Source organism: Opisthocomus hoazin, chromosome 4 (genome assembly GCF_030867145.1).
Source record: "Opisthocomus hoazin isolate bOpiHoa1 chromosome 4, bOpiHoa1.hap1, whole genome shotgun sequence".
In the NCBI taxonomy this organism is placed as follows: domain Eukaryota; kingdom Metazoa; phylum Chordata; class Aves; order Opisthocomiformes; family Opisthocomidae; genus Opisthocomus; species Opisthocomus hoazin.
In genome coordinates, this window is record NC_134417.1 from 63,835,214 (window position 1) to 63,853,648 (window position 18,435).

Below are 18,435 nucleotides of genomic sequence, written 5' to 3' on the forward strand. Positions count from 1 at the left end.
ACTATGACTCATTCATCTAAATATGTTTAAAATACAATCCTAAGAAAAACTACTCTGCATTCACAGCAGCAGGTTTTTTTCCCTGGTGCAAAATGGTCTCACGCGTACATCCCGTTGCCCAGGCGTAACTTGATCAGTGCACAGCAGGGAGAACAGAATGTCTGCGTGAACACTGCTTCAGTGGGAAAGAGAGAACCTAAAGGATATTCATAAAGAGCAAATTAAAACATCATATGAGGCCTTCATTAGGCTTGACAGCTTTCCTAAAGACTTTCTGAGGATTTGTGGAAGAGCAGCTACCCCCCACCTCCTGCAGCCTTTAAGCGATGGTGGTGGATGAGACCCTTTGCGATGTGTTCTGCTGGTTTCTTTCATTGTTGAGTTGCATACCTATGCTACACAAGTTTCTGAAAGGTTAATTTTATCCCCAAATTTCACATTTACAGATGTTCTGATAAATGTACTGCCCATAATAATATGATATCAAAAGCATGTTGCAGGTGATCTGTACGTGGTTTTCTCATACTTCTGAGAATGATTCAAAGTCTCTACTTTCACTGTTTTTTCATCATGTATCTTCAGTGGTGTCTTGATCAGTGGGCAAAGAAATACTGTAAGCATGTGTGGGATGCTTTCTCTCCAATCTGTGGCAATGAGGAAAAAAAATTAACAGTGGATTAGGACTACTTTGGGATGCATTTCTTGTTGTTTGGACAAAGTCACAAAGCCCCTTTGCTCAGTTCAGATATATTTATTTTCATTATTTTCTGTGATTATTTTCAAATGAGAACCATGTCTGGCCTTGATGCTTGCAATGTGTTTGGGGCCACTTAGGTTAGAAGCAAATTATTGTAGGCTTTTTTCATAATTGATAGAGAGCTATGGGTACCTGTAAAGGGAATTGCAGAGGCGCTTCTCTCTCTCTTTTTGTGGAGTCTGTATAAAGAACATATGGCAACAATGTTCCTCGGCACGTGCTTGAGGTTAACAGTGAGGTTAACTTGTGATCCTACAAGAAAATGTGGATCATTTAACTGAAGATTTCAAAGCAACATGAAACCGAAAACTGATGGATATATTGGTTAATGTGGATGCCAGAAACTGTTTCCAAAAGAAAAAAAAGGTTTTTTATTTCTCAGAATATTTTTGGTGAAATGAAGTTTCTGTTCATGTTGCTAGAAATACATCAATTTAAAAAAAAAAAATCTTAAAAGTTAAAGAAAGTAACAAAATGGCAATTCCTCTTCTTCCACTCAAATGAGACAACTGTGTTAAAGCTGTTGAGATTGCTGAGATATTCGTAGGTTTTGTGAAATTAATTAATTGGAAGTTAGGTTGAAACTCTTATTCTAAGGGACCACTGAGTATGGAAGTGTTATGGTTTTGGGTTTTTTTCCCCCCTGTATCTTCCATAACCCCAAAGAGAAATGTGGCTAGTTTTGAAGAATGGTACTGGTTATACTTTTTTGTTCCTGATAGGTGTTACATTTGTTGAACAAGTAGTTGGTGGAGCCATCTACAAAGGTGGAGGAGATAGCATAGAAAACAGAGAAAATTTGAGAGAGTGTGGAGGTATGGCGGGGAGTAGGTGGCCAAACTGCAGAGGGGAAGGGATTTGTAGAGGCCAGAGCACACAGGACAGAGTTTGCTGCCACTCAGAAAATTGCTGTATGGGAGGGAAGCACAGAGACACCACGGAGGCTTAGTGAGCAGAGGAAGAATTGTGTATAACTCATTTATTTTGTTGTTTCTTGCTTTTGTTTTCACCTTGCTTTCGTTAATATCTCCCCCCTCCACAAGTTTTAGATTTCTGCGCAAATGAAATTTGTTTTGGGCAAGTTTAGTCTTTTGAGGAGGCTCACTAAGGAGAAAGCCTAAACAGATCCCTGCCCCAAAGCTGTGGCTTGCTTTTGTTATAATCATATAAAGAAGTGTGCAGCACAGTGAAGATTTTAGCTTGTGATGTACTTTTAGCCTTGTACTCTAAACGGATTATTTTGTATTTAAACTTAAAAATCAACTTAATGTAGATAAGGAGGGTGGTCAGATACATCACTAATAGCTCTATGTCAACAACTACGTGAACCTAGAGGCGCTGAGTAGTAGGTTGCTCAAAGTTTCGTGTAAATGTAGTTTGTTAGTACTCACTGGCAATGCTTTTATAAAATTGCACACTCCTTCACATCAAAAGAAAAAACAATGCAACTTAATGCATAAGCCTATCTGTGCACCTCATCATTACTTTGGATCCAGTTCTAAAAACAATATTCTTCTAATCTTAGGAAAGAGCTTATTTTTGCCCAATTATCACAGTCACATACAGATTTTTTTCATATTTACATTGCCAAAGACAGTCCTTAGCGCATTGAGGCTGATATTTTTATCATTTGCGTTAGTATAAACATGTCAATGAATTGGACTGAAGATACTTAGATGATAAGCACAATTTTTAGGTACAATGTGTTTTGTTCTATAACTGATCATTGGAAGTTTGGTAGAATCCCAAAAGGGCAAATTTTTCATCTGTAGTACAGTACAGACCTGATCTTTAAGAAAAGGAATTTCTTCACTGAACACATAAAGTATACAGAAGATACAGTGATCTGATAAGACAGAACTTTATAGTTTGCAGGATGAACAATTTAGCTTTATTTCAATCATGATTATTTTGGTATCTCTGCTTTAGTTAGAGATTTTCTGCTGTCTTTATTCTTTTAAAGTTGGCAGGTGTTCAAAGTGGTGTTCTGAGGAAATGATATCTCCTAACTCAGTGTAAATACACCTAAATTAAATACAACGATTATGTCATATGTGGAAGGCTGGTTAGAGATAAAGTAGGGTAATCTTGCTGAAATGGAAACTGAAAAGTATTTGTATTTAATATACATTTATTTTTCTGGATAGCTAGCTAAACCTTGGAAACGCTAATTCAAACTTAATCTGCGAAAAATACGGAGGAGTTTCCATGGGCTGAATTGGTCTCTGCCAGATGGCATCACTATGGTGTATTAATGCTTAGGATTTTAAAACTACAAACAAACAGTTCGGCTGTGGCGTCCACTTAAAAAAGAGGCAATGAGAAACACAGGCGAAGTGTTATGGCCTATCATCAGCCCATTCCCAAACTGCTACTGAAGTTAATGTTGGACAAACACCTGAAAACTGTGTTGAAGTCAATGAGAGTTTTAAAGCTCATGGGAATCAGTAATAAGATGTGGCTTCATATTCCTTCCAGTCATTCAATAAGAAAGTGTTGCGAATAGTTTGTTTAACCTACTCTTGTGTAGTTCCAGAATTATTCTGTTAACCTGCTTTGAAAATAACAAAGGCTCAACACAGCATCTTCCACAACTTTACTCACACAAATATTCTTGTTACTGGAGTCATTCAGGTGAATGAGGATCGCGTGGCCTGGCCCCAGTTTCTTCATGGAACATGAGCACTTCTCAGTCAGAGAAAATGTCTTCTATGCGATCAACTGTTTGCAGATAAACATCTTTTCTTTGGGAAATGGTTACAGGTCTTTTTCTGAACTGCTTGTTCTTTTCCTCTTTCATACTAGAGTCAATGGACAGTGTATATGAGGGGGTGTCTTAAAAAAACCTGAAAAATACAGGTTTTGTACCCTCTGATTCATAGATTTTGTGAGTTGGACTGGGTGAATATTACAGTTTTTAATCATATAAAAAGCAACCATATCAGCTTTCAAGGATATTGTTTTTGTTGACACTAATTATAACAACATGTTGAGTATTTACCATAGACCTTAGAGATTTAAAAAAAGCAATAACTTCTGTCCTTTGGAGAGTTCCCAGCTGATATTTCTGTGTCTTCAAGAACTTATTCTGTATAATCATGTCATAGATTATGTGGAACAAACACTCCTTAACTGGCTTTTAATTTTTATTTTAGTTATGATAAAGGAAAGAATAGAAGTGACCTACCTGAAATTACCTCTATTTTTCAAAATATAATATGTTGTTTTTCTCATTATTTAACACAACGTGGAAGAAAAAAGAATGTAATATTAATTGGCATCAGGGTATAAACAGTAGTGCAGTAGAAATGCGAAGAAAAAATCAAAACATTCCAGGAAAGAGCATTCATCTAGGTGAGAGATAAGATCAGATTCATGCTGTGGAGGGGAGGACTTTGGCTTCTATCTTGCTAGTCAAAATTATGTGATGGCTTTGTGATTGCTCAGTTCTTAGTCCTTTAATGTGATTAAAGTTCTTGAACCTAAATTTTCAATTTGTCTAGGACAAAAGGTGAAACGTATCTATAATCATAAAAACAGGAGATGAAGAATAATTCCATACTTGTTTTGTGTTTTCCAAGTTGGAGTTTCTCCAAGAAATAAATTTTTAGATATGTAGGAAACACAAAACTGGTTCTGTGAGTTTGGTTTTGCACCACAGCAGAAAAACAATTACGTGTGCAAAGTTAGCATATTCTCTTGTTTTCCAGGTCCGTGGGGCAGATGCATGGGAGATGAATGCGGTCCAGGTGGCATCCAGACGCGAGCGGTGTGGTGCGCCCATGTGGAGGGCTGGACCACGTTGCCCACGAACTGCAAGCAACCCGAGCGGCCGGACAACCAGCAGAGCTGTTTCCGGGTCTGCGACTGGCACAAGGAGCTGTACGACTGGCAGATTGGCAACTGGAACCAGTGCCGGCCCGTCCTCTCCCGCAGCCATGAGAAGCCCCTGGAGTGCCTCAGAGGGGAGGAAGGGATCCAGACGAGGGACATCACCTGTATCCAGAAGTCCAACGGGGTGCCAGCTGAGGATGTCATCTGCGAGTACTTTGAGCCGAAGCCCCGCCAGGAGCAGGCGTGCCTCATCCCGTGCCGGCAGGACTGCATCGTGGCCGAATTCGCCCCCTGGTCGGAGTGCTCCAAGACCTGCGGCAACGGGCTCCAGCATCGAACTCGGCACGTTGTGGCTCCACCGCAGTTCGGTGGGTCTGCTTGTCCTAATCTCACCGAGTTCCAGATCTGTCAGTCTAGCCCGTGCGCTGCTGAAGAAAGCCTGTATAGCCTAAACGTGGGACCCTGGAGTGCATGCTCAGTGCCCCATTCGAGACAAATAAGGCAGGCAAGGAGAAGAGGGAAGAACAAAGACAAGGAAAAGGACAGAGAAAAGGCTGTTCGGGATCCTGAGGCTCGTGAGTTAATTAAGAAGAAGAGGAATCGAAACAGACAGAATAGACAAGAGAACAAATATTGGGACATACAAATTGGGTTCCAAACCAGGCAGGTGACATGTACTCACAGAAATGGGAAAACTGCTGCTCTGAGGTAATCTCTATTTATTAATTTGCGCATCTTTATTTTTCTCTGTTTAAAGTAAAGCATGCATAATTACACACTGGTATTATTTTACACAATTCCGAATCTCAATATGGGCCATACGCTATTTCCGATATGAAAATCCCTTATCAAACTCCAGATGTTTCTGTGACACGAAACACGCAAACTGTGCTGGTGATGATACTAACCCTCACATAAATGTGCACCGTTAAATTATGCTAACTCCCTAGCCTCTCTTTGGGGGAAATCTATTTTGACAAAAGCTTGGAGATATTTGTCAAATGTCTGCTCTGTTTCCGTGGGTTCAGGCGGGTTTTTTGCTCTCGAACAGGTCACACATGTTTGGAAGAGGGAATGTTACTGCTTTTAAGGCTCTGGGCACAGAGACTAACGGGAAACTGGGTTGGGTCAGACTCACAGCAGAAGCAGAAAACAGAGAGATACTGCAGCAGAAGGCAGTATCTATTCTTTCCAGTACCTTTTGTTTTGAAATAGAAAAGCATGAAATGTTTGTTCTTGACTCCTGTGGCAAAATTCCTGAAAGGGAAATTGTGAAACCTCTTTGTTTCTTCCATGTACTTCCCCTTGTTCTTCGTCATCTGTGCCTTTATCCTGTCTGTCTGGTTTTATCCTGATATTTTTATTTATTTATTTTTTATTTTATTTTTCAAGAGTTTTGGCAGTCACAGGTATTTTGATAACTCTTTCCATAGGCTTCTGCATACTTTTCTGAAACTGTATTATCTTCCACTTACTTGTTTCACGTGGTGTTCTCTTGCTAGCTTGTGTTTTTTCCTTCTTATCCCCCAGAATGTTTTTGTCCAACTCAAAAACCTTCTTTCAGTCTAGTTTACCTTTTTCTGTCTTTGATGTGATTCTTTCTATTTCTTTCCCTCTAGTTCAATGCATGATTAATCAATTTTACTTCAACTGTGAAATGACTAAGATATCTTGCTGAATGAGGCTGACATCCATTGCTGCTAGGTTAGTGTTTATGAACTTTTTTCAGGGTATTGTACATTGGAGATTTTGTTGTGCCAGTTAAACATTCTATCACAGGACTTGTAATCACTTCATCTTTTTCTGTCAGAAACTATATATTATAGTTTTTCAAGTGTAGTAAACATTTTTCAAGTATATTTCCTTTCAAGAGAGTCTCCAGCAGTAAAAAAAGAAAATGATAAGACGTCCCTGACTTATGGGAAGAACTGAAACTGGGTCGTTTAGTTGGAAGGGACATACGAGTGAAGATGTGAAGTGCCTAGTAGTATGTAAAAACCTATCACAGAAAGAATGGAATGAGCTATATATTATGGATGTATAGAAAAAGCAATAATAGGCTAATCACATCAGTGCTGAATGAAGTCGGACTTCTCAATACTGGGAATAGTGACGCTCTGGAAAAGTTTACCTGGAGAACGTGTGGCCCCTCCACCTTTGAAGATTTATAAGAATAGCATGTGACACACCTCAAATAATCCTTGATTAGGGAAGAGGTGCTTACTGCATTGTTTTTTGCAGTCTCTTCTAGCCGTGGTTTTCTATGGTTCTTTCAGATTTTGACCTACACTTGGATGAATGTCTGCACAAGGAATCTCAAAAGCAGCTTGCCCAGGCAGTCCCAGGTGTTTGCTGCAGCACTGGCTCAGTGCTAGTGCACGAAGAGGTTGCCTTTACCCCTTCCTTTTCCAGCCTCGCATCATGCAGCCCACACCGTGCCTAGCCCAGAAACATCATTACGCTTTAAATACAGGGAATAATTTATTAAGCCTATCAGTTGCTAGCAGATAGCAGCCAGCCGCACTGTTTGAAAGTCCCAGGTTTTTATAAGGTTAAACAAAAAATTCAGAGCTACCGTAATAAAAAAAAAAGATGTGGTGCAGGGAAACATTCGTGTGCTGAGGCTATGATAAACGGTAAAGGAAAGTAAAAGTATAATTGGAAGTCAACAGCATACTTTAGTCATCGTATTTACACTCAGTCTTGAATTCACTCAGATCAGTAACCCTATCTTAATTTCAGATACCTCTGTATTGTACTATATATGCACGTTTCAGGCTGTAGCAGAGAAACGGATGAAACTTTCTTGCCTGATGCAATGAAATTATAGATAATAGAACGTAGAGGAGCGATTCTTCACAGGGGAGAAAATGATACAAATGATGAAGTGGACATTTAGATGTCCAATGGATACAGTTTAATGTTGTAAATGCACAAAGGATTTCCAATAGTCTTCCCATCAAGTTTAAGACAGAATCTTTTTTTCCACTTGCATAGTGAAAACAAGAAAATTTGGTTAAATGACTCATGTGAGAAATTCCTGCACTGATAACTTAGCTTTTAGAGACCTGTCTATGTATGTCATTTCTATCCATTTGTTTTATTTACGCCATACTCTTCACTAAATGGTCAGATGCTTTATTCTATGATTGGCATTCTGGAATCTCAAGCAATAGAATTATTTTTCTGCCCAGGCTGTCAATGCAGCCAGCTTAAATGATTTTATAATCTCCATCACTTAGTAACTGTGTTAGTAAATAATATAGACAAATAAGGTGACTGGAAAACCTGCCGTGCTCATGTGAAATGCTCTTCAGCTTGAATAGTCCATTTTCAGGGAGTTTTGACTTCAGCAATTAGAAACAATCAGCCCCCCTGGCAGCATGACTGAAAGAAGAAGAAAAACCCTCAGGCAAGTAATATTTTTTTGCAGAGGTAGCAAAATTGGTGTAGTATAAAAAGGGTTTCAAAAAACAAGTTTGAGAAAGGTGCTCCAGAGAAAATGGTTCTGTAACGCTGTCAGCAAAACTTCAAAAAAGCAAATTCTCTCAACGCATCAGCACACCAGGCATGGTAAAGAGAATTGAAACAAGAAAATCAAAGTGTAATTTATACACTTTATTACCAAGTGAACAATATATAGCCTCCTGTGAAGGATGAAGTATTGGGGTTTGTGTTGCTCGCTCTACAATAAAGTACGTGTTACACGGCCTGTATTTGCTTTATGTTTGCCTCAGTTTGAAATTTTGGTGCACTGAGAATATTTTAAAAAGAGAAATGTAGATGAAGAAAGAAATTAATAATTTAAGGTGACTTATAAAATGACTGCTCTGGATAGCAACAAAACCTGGACAGTGTTGCTGTTAGTGTAGAGGGCAATACTAATCTTCTGAAATGTTTGCACTTTTTTTATGTGAAAGTGGAGTTTGCCAGAGGTCCCACAGACATCCATTAGACAAAAAACTGTCAGTGTAGAGAAATGTAAAATGTGTGTAAAAGTTCATTTTGAGTTACAAGTCTGTTTGCACTATTACAAGTTGCGGTGATTGTGCCCCATGTTAAGTGTATCATTTTCTGTTGTAATATATAGTGTGGGTTTGCTTTCTTCTACTTTGCCAAATTGCTACCATTGGGTCTCAAATATTTTCTCATAATTGTCTTCCTGAGCAGACTTTTGGGGGAAACTTTAGCAAAAATGTTTTGGCTGTTTTCATACAAATCTAAGAAAAATTAGTTTGTTTTAGCAGTGTTTAATTCATACAACAGTTTTAATGGGATGCTCTGTTGAGAACTCGTTGGGTTGGGGAAGGAATTTGATATTTGGAAGGACTGGAGCAGCTTATGAGCACAGGCATTTATAACCGTAAGAACATGGAACGGAACTAGAGTATCTTGGCCTGTATGTTTCATAGAATCATAGAGTGGTAAGGGTTGGAAGGGACCTCAAAGATCATCTGGTTCCAATCCCCCTGCCATGAGCAGGGACATCTTCCACTAGACCAGGTTTCTCAGAGCTCCATCCAACCTGGCCTTGAACTCTTCCAGGGAGAGGGCATCCACAGCTTCTCTGGGCAACCTGTTCCAGTGTTTCACCACCCTCATGGTGAAGAGTTTCTTCCCAATATCTAATCTAAATCTGCCCTCTTTTAGTTTACAGCCATCCCCCTTGTCCTCTCACTACACACCCTTGTGAAAAGCCTCTCTCCATCCTTCCAGTAGTCCCCCTTCAGGTGCTGGGAGGCTGCTGTAATGTCACCCTGGAACCTTCTCTTCTCCAGGCTGAACAGCCCCAACTCCCTCAGCCTGTCCTTATGGAAGAGGTGCTCCAGCCCTCTGATCATCTTCGTGGCCCTCCTCTGGACCTGCTCCAACACATCCGCGTCCTTCCTATGTTGGGGGCTCCAGAGCTGGACGCAGTACTCCAGGTGTGGTCTCACGAGAGCGTTTCTGCATTTCAGCACAAATTTTGAAATTCACTGACAAAGCGCAGCATGTTCCCCTGTAGCAGTTGGTCCACAGGCATGGGGACAGCCTGCAACTGCTAAGAATCACTTAGCTCAAATGACTGAGAAGGGGGCTGTGGTTAAAGCAGTTCTGCAAGGATATCACTGTCTATTAAAAAAAAAAAAATCCAAGGAAATTCTGCATGATTTCCTTTCTCCTCCTCCATAATTTGGGTATGGCTTGTTTGTGTTGCTTAAGCTGGGACCAAAACACCCCTGTCTGAACGAGGGGAGAAATGGAGGAGACCAAGTAGGAAACGGTCCCCACCAGCTCTCTGGCTGCAGTCCCCAGAACTGGTTCATATTCCCTTGGCAGCACCTCTGTGGCAAAACTTGTTTGTGAAGCTGAACATTATTGATGACTTGAAGTGAGAATTCGAGAAACAACAGTAACATTTTAGATATATTCAGGGCTTTTATTTCTTTGTTGGGCAATAACCTTATGCAATAACAGCATGGAGCACAATGGTGGGAAAGAAAAGCATCCAAAATCTAAGAAACGCTGACCAGTTCCTGGGCAGATTGGTTTAGCCCCTTTATGCGTTTGATTGTATGATCACGCTTCATTTGTTTCACAGAATCACAGAATAGTAGGGGTTGGAAGGGACCTCTGTGGGTCATCTAGTCCAACCCTCCTGCCGAAGCAGGGTCACCTACAGCAGGCTGCACAGGACCTTGTCCAGGTGGGTCTTAAATATCTCCAGAGAAGCAGACTCCACAACCTCCCTGGGCAGCCTGTTCCAGGGCTCCGTCACCCTCAGAGGGAAGAAGTTCTTCCTCATGTTCAGACGGAACTTCCTGTGCCTCAGTTTGTGCCCATTGCCCCTTGTCCTGTCACTGGGCACCACTGAAAAGAGCTTGGCCCCATCCTCCTGACACCCACCCTTCAGATATTTGTAAGCATTTATAAGGTCCCCTCTCAGCCTTCTCTTCTTCAGGCTGAACAAGCCCAGCTCCCTCAGCCTCTCCTCGTAGGGGAGATGTTCCAGTCCCCTCACCATCCTTGTAGCCCTCCGCTGGACTCTCTCCAGTAGCTTCTCATCTTTCTTGAACTGGGGAGGCCAGAACTGGACAGAGTACTCCAGATGAGGCCTCACTAGGGCAGTGTAGAGGGGAAGGAGAACTTCCCTCGTCCTGCTGGCCACACTCTTCTTGATGCACCCCAGGATCCCATTGGCATTCTTGGCAGCCAGGGCACACTGCTGGCTCACAGTTAACCTATCGTCCACCAGGACACCCAGGTCCCTCTCCGCAGAGCTGCTCTCCAGCAGGTCCACCCCAAGCCTGTACTGATGCATGGGGTTGTTCCTCCCCAGGTGCAGGACCCTGCATTTGCCTTTGTTGAACCTCATCAGGTTCCTCTCTGCCCAACTTTCCAGCCTGTCCAGGTCACGCTGAATGGCAGCACAGCCTTCTGGTGTATCTACCACACCTCCCAGTTTGGTGTCATCAGCAAACTTGCTGAGGGTACATTCTAACTCTTCATCCAGGTCATTGATGAAGAAGTTAAACAAGACTGGGCCCAGTACTGACCCCTGAGGGACACCACTAGTTACCGGTCTCCAACTAGACTCAGCGCCGCTGATGACAACCCTCTGAGTTGTGCCATTCAGCCAGTTCTCTATCCACTTCACCGACCACTCATCCAGCCCACACTTCCTGAGCTTCCCTAGGAGGATATCATGGGAGACTGTGTCGAAAGCCTTGCTGAAGTCAAGGTAGACAACATCCACGGCTCTCCCTTCATCTACCCAGCCAGTCATGTCATCGTAGAGAGCTATCAGATTGGTCAGGCATGATTTCCCCTTGATGAACTCTGTCCTTCTCAGAAAGTAATTATTTGTTATTTCTTTTCATCCTCCTCACCGATTCTGTGCATTCATGCAATAGCTATCAAACTATATCCACACCTTGTAATGAATTAAACTCTCTTGTACGTTTCCATAATGGTCTTACTGCAGCACTTTACTAGGAGAGTTTGACCTTTTATTTAGTCTAATATGATAGTTGAGACATGAGAGATGACAGTAGGGCCAAAATTATTGACTTGTCTTGCTAATTTGGGGGTTCTGGTTTGAGGGTATGTTATGCCTGATTTTTCATCTTGCTTCCTGTAGAGCTCTATCTGCTTAAAGCACAGCCACTATATTAACTACTGGCCTCAAGTCTTAAACTGGATACCCGGGGACTGAGGAATTGGGAGAATGACCAGCTGAGTATTTAGGCTGATGGGCTTCTGAGTAATGGCAGAAAAAGAGAGAGAATCTGCTCCTCTAGGATGGCACTTTACTTTTTTTTGCCTTTCCAGTTCCTGAAACCTCCTAATCCAGTTGCTCACGTTCCAAATCACTCAACAAATGCCTCCATCAGCTTTAGGGACTTTTGCTCTGCTTTTGAGTTATAGACTGTGTGAAGGAGGAAGATTAAAAAAAAAAAGAGTCTTAGAAGATGCTCTGTACTACTCTGAGCTGCTCCATGAGGCAACAGGCAGAAAGGGTGGTATGTGTGAAGGCCATAGTGGCTGAAGTGGAGTAGCTTCAAGGACACAGGCTGTGGGAAGGTGAGGGAATACCAATGCAGAGGAGACAGGTTGTAGAGATGAAGGAGCATAAGAAACCTTTAGTTTGTTCAATGATGAAAGTATCTACAGCCATTTTTGTAGAGGAAGCTTCCAGGCTCACCACACTGTAAGGGTTTAGAAGCCTTAAGTGGTTCAGTAACAGAACAGCTGTAAATATCACGTATTTGTATAATGAGCTATATACAGTCTTGAGAAATTAACTTGGAATTACTCAGAGCACATGCTGTTAACAAATGGAGAACAGGGAAGAAGACAGTCGTCTTGGAAGGAAAAACTACTCATAACTGAAAAGTGCAAGGTAATTGTCAGATGCATTGGGGTAATAAGAATGTAGAATATTATTAGAGAAACAGGATGCAAACATATTGCTTTGCTACCATTTTCCACTGTGCTTTTAGAATTTCCATGAATTTGAAGGTCAGAAGCATCCTGTAGATTTTTAATGTGATTTTGATGGAGACAGTGGTTTCTGTGGATATGCATATTACTATTCACTGGGTGTTCCTTTCTATTGTAACTACCTGCTCCATCATCTTTCTGAGGCTGCTGTTTTGACAGTGATTTGTCAGTATTGCTATGCATTTGACATACCATGCCAAAAATCTAGATTTAAGATGGAAACTTACACACTGTACTGAATAATTGAAACAACGGCAATGAACCATTTCTTTCTCAACACCATATTTTAACTCTTTTCATATAGTGAACAGTCATTCAGATGTATGACATTCATATATTGTTGTGCAAAGCATCAAGACTGGATACCTTTCTAGAATATATTTTTTATTCAAATCCATGTAATTGGTCTTAGCAAAATATAACAGCTTGTAATGTAATGAGGGTCAAACTACATGTTCTGATAATCCCTTGTGGCCATAAATCCTATGAATGTGTGAATGCATTCTACAAATGAATGCTGTGTTGAATTTCTAGCCTTAATTTAGTAAAAGATTAAGGTGCGCAGTGGTAAATGTAATTAGGCACTGAGATCTTTAATGAAAATTCTTTTCCTACACTGTACTTTTATGTATCTTTTCTGCCTCATTGTCAGAGAATTTTTACGTTAATTGACTTCAATATGCCTAAGTAAATAGATTTCAGAATATGAATCAAGCAATATTTTTCTAGATTTTGGACATCTTTATATTGAGATCAGATCATAGTCTGTAAATAGTCCCCTAAGGAACAAACTAGAAAGTATTATTTGTTTAGAGATATTTTACTCTTTCTGTTACGTGACTGCTAAGCATGGTCTGGGACATAGAGTATGCCCCTGTTTTCTCAATAGGCTTTGTGAAGTCATGGTACAGCATGAGAGCTGAGCATCCTCCTGGGAGATGCTGTCCCCCAAGGGGTGGAGGACTGCACAGAGTGGGAAGGCACAGAGTTCTGCTTCACTTGCAGATCCCCAGAATGGCAGAGTTGGGTATTTCAATGCTAACTTTCAGTGGTCCCACTGAAAATAGAATGTCCAGCCTACCTCCTTATATTGATCACTTTTTTCCATGTGTTGGAGACTGAAATGAAACCAGTGATATTATCAAAGCTAAGCATCAATACAGGGAACAAATCTAAAAAGCAACTAATATTAGTAATATGATTTTTAGTATTTTTTTTATTTTAACTTCAATATTGTATATTTTTATTCACAAAGTTTGACATTGCATTTATATTTTCTTTGCCGATAACTCCATGAATCGAACTGTTAGTTAGGGTCAAAGTAAATGCTGATTAGTGCCATGTAACAGAAATTCCCGCGGACGAAGGGAAATCCCCCCCCCCTCCCCTGAAAGCTTTAATAAGTCATCTATGTAGACTATTCCCAAATAACCTGTTCTACCAATTCTGAAATTATCTATAGCATGGGATGTGCATACGCTGTATCACTGGATTGTGAAAGATAGTACCTCTCCCTAAACACTTCTGCTTTCTTGTCTTCTCGGACATTCATGGTATCTACAACATCCCCACAGCAGCTGTTGTTGCCACTTGTTTGGGTGTAGTAGAACTTCTTGTTGCTTTGCCTGTAGTAGTCGATATATTTTTCTTTGACAGAGTAGTTGTGGTCTCTGTTTTCTTTTCTCCTGTAATGTAGAAAGCCTGAGTGGTTTTGTTTTTTTCAGAACTGTTTTGGCTGTGCATCTTTGTTGGCAGAATTAATTAAAGTTGTGAAAGGATCATGGGAAAGTAGTCTTGTGAAAAGCACTTTGGTGTACAGTACTTGAATTGTAAATGAATAAAAGTGGTCTCATTGTTTGTGTGATTATAACAGTCCATTGTACTGTGAGGTACTAACAGTTTCTCAGAACAATGTGCAATATGACTAATACTGAACTGTGCAGCTGTAGGGAAAATGAATCAAGGCTATGTCATGAGGGATGCTCATTACATTTGCCACTAGGAAAAAATACAAGCACTATATTTTCACAAACTTCTTTAGACAAATAAGTGTGTACCAAGCATAAACTGAAACTGTCAAGGATGACTAGATTTTACAAATTATATTTTATATTTTCAGAGTAACTCATGGGGTTTATCTGAACTCCGGATTTAAATCACCTCTCTACTATCCATGCTGTCTAGTACCTTCTCATTGAAAAGAATTATTTTTTCATGTAATTTTATTTAAAAGAAAATAAACTAATTTTTTCTTTATACCAAAGAACTTGTCATAATCTCTTTCAAAATCCAGCTATACTTTTGGTCCAAGAATGGTATAGAGGTAATTTAATTCTTTTGCTTAGAGGTTAGTGCATCCAACAGGCTCTATGAACTCTGAGGAGAACATTGCTTAGAAGATAAATTGCTTGCTGCAATATATTGGGACACTGTGCTTGATTCTTGTCTCTGTATGTTAACTCCTAAATCCCAATTACTTGTACAGAGCATCTTTTAAGGTTCCATGGTGGTCAGATAAAGAGCAAGGATGAGACCCTACACATGCAAGATTAAGATCTGGATTTAATCTCAGCACAAAGGATTAATATTTAGCATGGATATTACTGAATTTCCTCAGGCCTCCTGACCAGTAGAGTGATCCTTCAAGGTCGCCACAGAAAATTGCATACATGCATGGGTGTATATGTATTTCAGAGGTTGAAAAATATATATATATATCTATACATCTATATATATATAAATATATCTCCTATGAGGAGAGGCTGAGGGAACTGGGCTTGTTCAGCCTGAAGAAGAGAAGGCTGAGAGGGGACCTTATAAATGCTTACAAATATCTGAAGGGTGGGTGTCAGGAGGATGGGGCCAAGCTCTTTTCAGTGGTGCCCAGTGACAGGACAAGGGGCAATGGGCACAAACTGAGGCACAGGAAGTTCCATCTGAACATGAGGAAGAATTTCTTCCCTCTGAGGGTGACGGAGCCCTGGAACAGGCTGCCCAGGGAGGTTGTGGAGTCTCCTTCTCTGGAGATATTCAGGACCCGCCTGGACAAGGTCCTGTGCAGCCTGCTGTAGGTGACCCTGCTTCGGCAGGAGGATTGGACTAGATGACCCACAGAGGTCCCTTCCAACCCCTACCATTCTGTGATTCTGTGATCTTCTGACTCCACTAGATTATTTCTGCGAGGTGGTAGTTGTGTTAGAGGGTGTGAGGATCTAGGCTGTGGGACTGCCCACAGGTGGTCAGATTTCCTGGCAGTGTAATCCGGAGCTTTTCTGGGATGTAATGCTAATGAGTGGTGTGGTACATGTTCTACCCTTTCACTGGGGGATTACAGTTACGAGAAGCAGATGCAGTCTTTGGAAATCGTTTGTTATGGTCTCTCATTTCTTTTAGCAATCTACTGAGATTTAAGCAAAGTTTAAGCAATCTACTGAGTCTCTCTACAGAGAAAAGTAAAATATGGTTGTATTCAAATCCTGCTTTAATTTCTTTATTGTTTTAAGGATTCTTTGGGATTTGGATCAATATTCATTCGTGGCTGTAGGATGTCTTGCAAGGACACTGTTTGTCCAGCTTAGTGGTTGGTTTGTTTTGGACGAGATTTTGTGATTTTTTTGAATCACAAATTTGCTTTCTGATTATTTTCCAAAAGCTTCCTCTAGCTTTATTTTGCCCTTCAGTCAAAAATACAGCTTCTACAAGCCTTCTTCTGTGTATTTGTGTATGTGTGTGTAGTTTTGGTTTTTGAGCGCTAAACTAACATCTAGTTTTGGTGTTCTCTAAGCAATTTGTCACTGTTCCAAGTCTTTCTGCAGACAAGTTTCTTTGGTCAAATGGGCTTATTATGTCAACAGTTTTCGTCTTGTGGCCAGTGGGAAAGATGGAAAACCATTTTGTTAATGGTATTCAGTGATGCAGTGCCTCACAAGATCAGAAAGTATTCAAGAGAGAATCTCATGGTTCTTGATGGTACAGCTAGTTGTGGGAGATGCCTGATGGTGCACAGGGCATTCACGGCCAGGAAATGGTTAAATTATTCTGCTCTGAGGGAGCCTGCTGTGTTTTCTTTTATCTGCCAGATACTCTTTGCTCTTCTTCCATAGTATTTAGATGAAGCCACTTGAAATCCTATTAAAAGATTCTGTATTTCTTTAGCATGTTGATTGTGCTTTGATCTGAAACCCTTAGAAGCAGCTCCCTTTCTCTGCTGAACTGCTGAACCTCCTCATGTCGTATTCAGTAGGGGTTTCTTCCAGGCAGTTAGCCTAGTTCTTGATTGTGTCCTCTTCACTCCTCTGAAGTTTTTGATTCATTCATTCAATCTTGGGTGTTCAATAACATAATATAATTATGTTTTGGGGTTTTGCTTTGGAATACAAGAATAACTTGTATTTTTTGAAGAAAATGGAATAGCCTTCTTCAATAAGAATGATAAAGTTCCTTCCACAAAGATGGTGGGGTTGAACTCTTCAACAGACAGAACAGGTTCTGACCCCACAGTCCTGATCATGAAGGGCATGTGTTATCTAATCCCCGTGATACTATGTAGTATGAGAAAGGCAAGGGGAGGAAGAACACCACTTCTTCCTAGTTTTTTTGTCTGGTGTCTGACTGTGTAAATGTCTGTTGTGTGTCTCTTAATAATGCCTGCTGTGCTGAGCTCTCTTGAGGCTGGTAAGGTGTGGGAGTGTCTTCTTTCCACACCAGGGCTGAGGGTAGGTTGGCGTGCCAGGCCTGGAGCAGCCTGGGCAGACCTGTAGGTGCACCTACGGGGAACTTGAAGAGCCACAGGAGCAAAGAACCTGTGGACATAATCCACTGCTACTTCGAATACTGATCCAGGCTTGAATGATCACAGTTTTCAGTTTACAGGTAAAATTCCACTTAAGTTCTTTTCAGTCCAGCTCTAATCAATGGCTTTTCTTTCCCGTGAGTGCCAAAAGTTTATGTTGGCATCAGTCTTACTTCTGAACTGTAGCCATGTTATTCATTTCAGGACAATGGAAATCTCTGCATGTAATCAAATGGGAGATTAACTAGAGGAAAAAATAAATGTATCAGAATTCCAGAAGAATGTGTACAGTGAATGAAAATAAGGAATAATAGCTATGAATATTTCGTTAAAGAAAATCAAAACTGAATGTTGATAATAGTGAAGGAATAGAGAAAATATGGCAACATAGCGCAGACAAAAACTATTGAAGACAATTTGGCTTGCAGTAACATCAGTTGGGCTCTATTACTTTGTATTATAGATAAAAACAGTAAACAGTGTTTCTTGTTAAATATCAGCACTGGGTGAATGAATTGTGTTTATTGTAAAGGACACGTTCTCCACTGTACAATTTTAGATTTAAATTGGAGCTCTGTTACATTTCAACATGAAGAGCAGCTGTATTGGGAAAAGGACCAAACTGATCTTCAGAATGATGTCTTCTTAATGCGTTGGATATGTGGACTCATATTTCCATTAACTTATAGATTGTCCAGATATAATAATGTGCAGATATTTTGGGAGTGTCCTCAGAATTAATCTTGAACAGCCTTTGAATCCAGGCAAATTTTACATCTGAAAGTTGCACGTGCAGTAGAAAGCAAAAATACCTATCTACAGTTATTAGCGAGCAAAAAAGGTGCATAACTCACTGTTACTAAGGTGATGTAGGTGCCAAAAATCTCATCTGGATTCAGAAAGCATTTACAGTAATGCATGGAGGAAAGGGCTATAAAGGGCTCTTCAGTGCAAAGATACAATTTGTGTTCAGGAAGTCTTTAAGCAGTTTGCTGGAAAACTGGAGAGTATGTTGGGAAAGCGTGACTGCACACTTGCTGTCTTTCCATTTTTGCCCTCCATTTGCTAC

At 40.5% G+C, this 18,435-nt stretch overlaps 1 protein-coding gene across 1 annotated transcript in view; it reads left to right on the top strand.

Annotated features, from left to right (window-relative positions):
* THSD7A (thrombospondin type 1 domain containing 7A) overlaps positions 1-18,435 on the top strand; it is a 314,907-nt gene that overhangs the window by 171,389 nt on the left and 125,083 nt on the right. Inside the window, exon 4 of the mRNA XM_075419258.1 lies at positions 4,468-5,299. Within this exon, the coding sequence (XP_075275373.1) occupies positions 4,468-5,299 (832 nt within the window). The remainder of the gene's footprint in view (positions 1-4,467; positions 5,300-18,435) is intronic.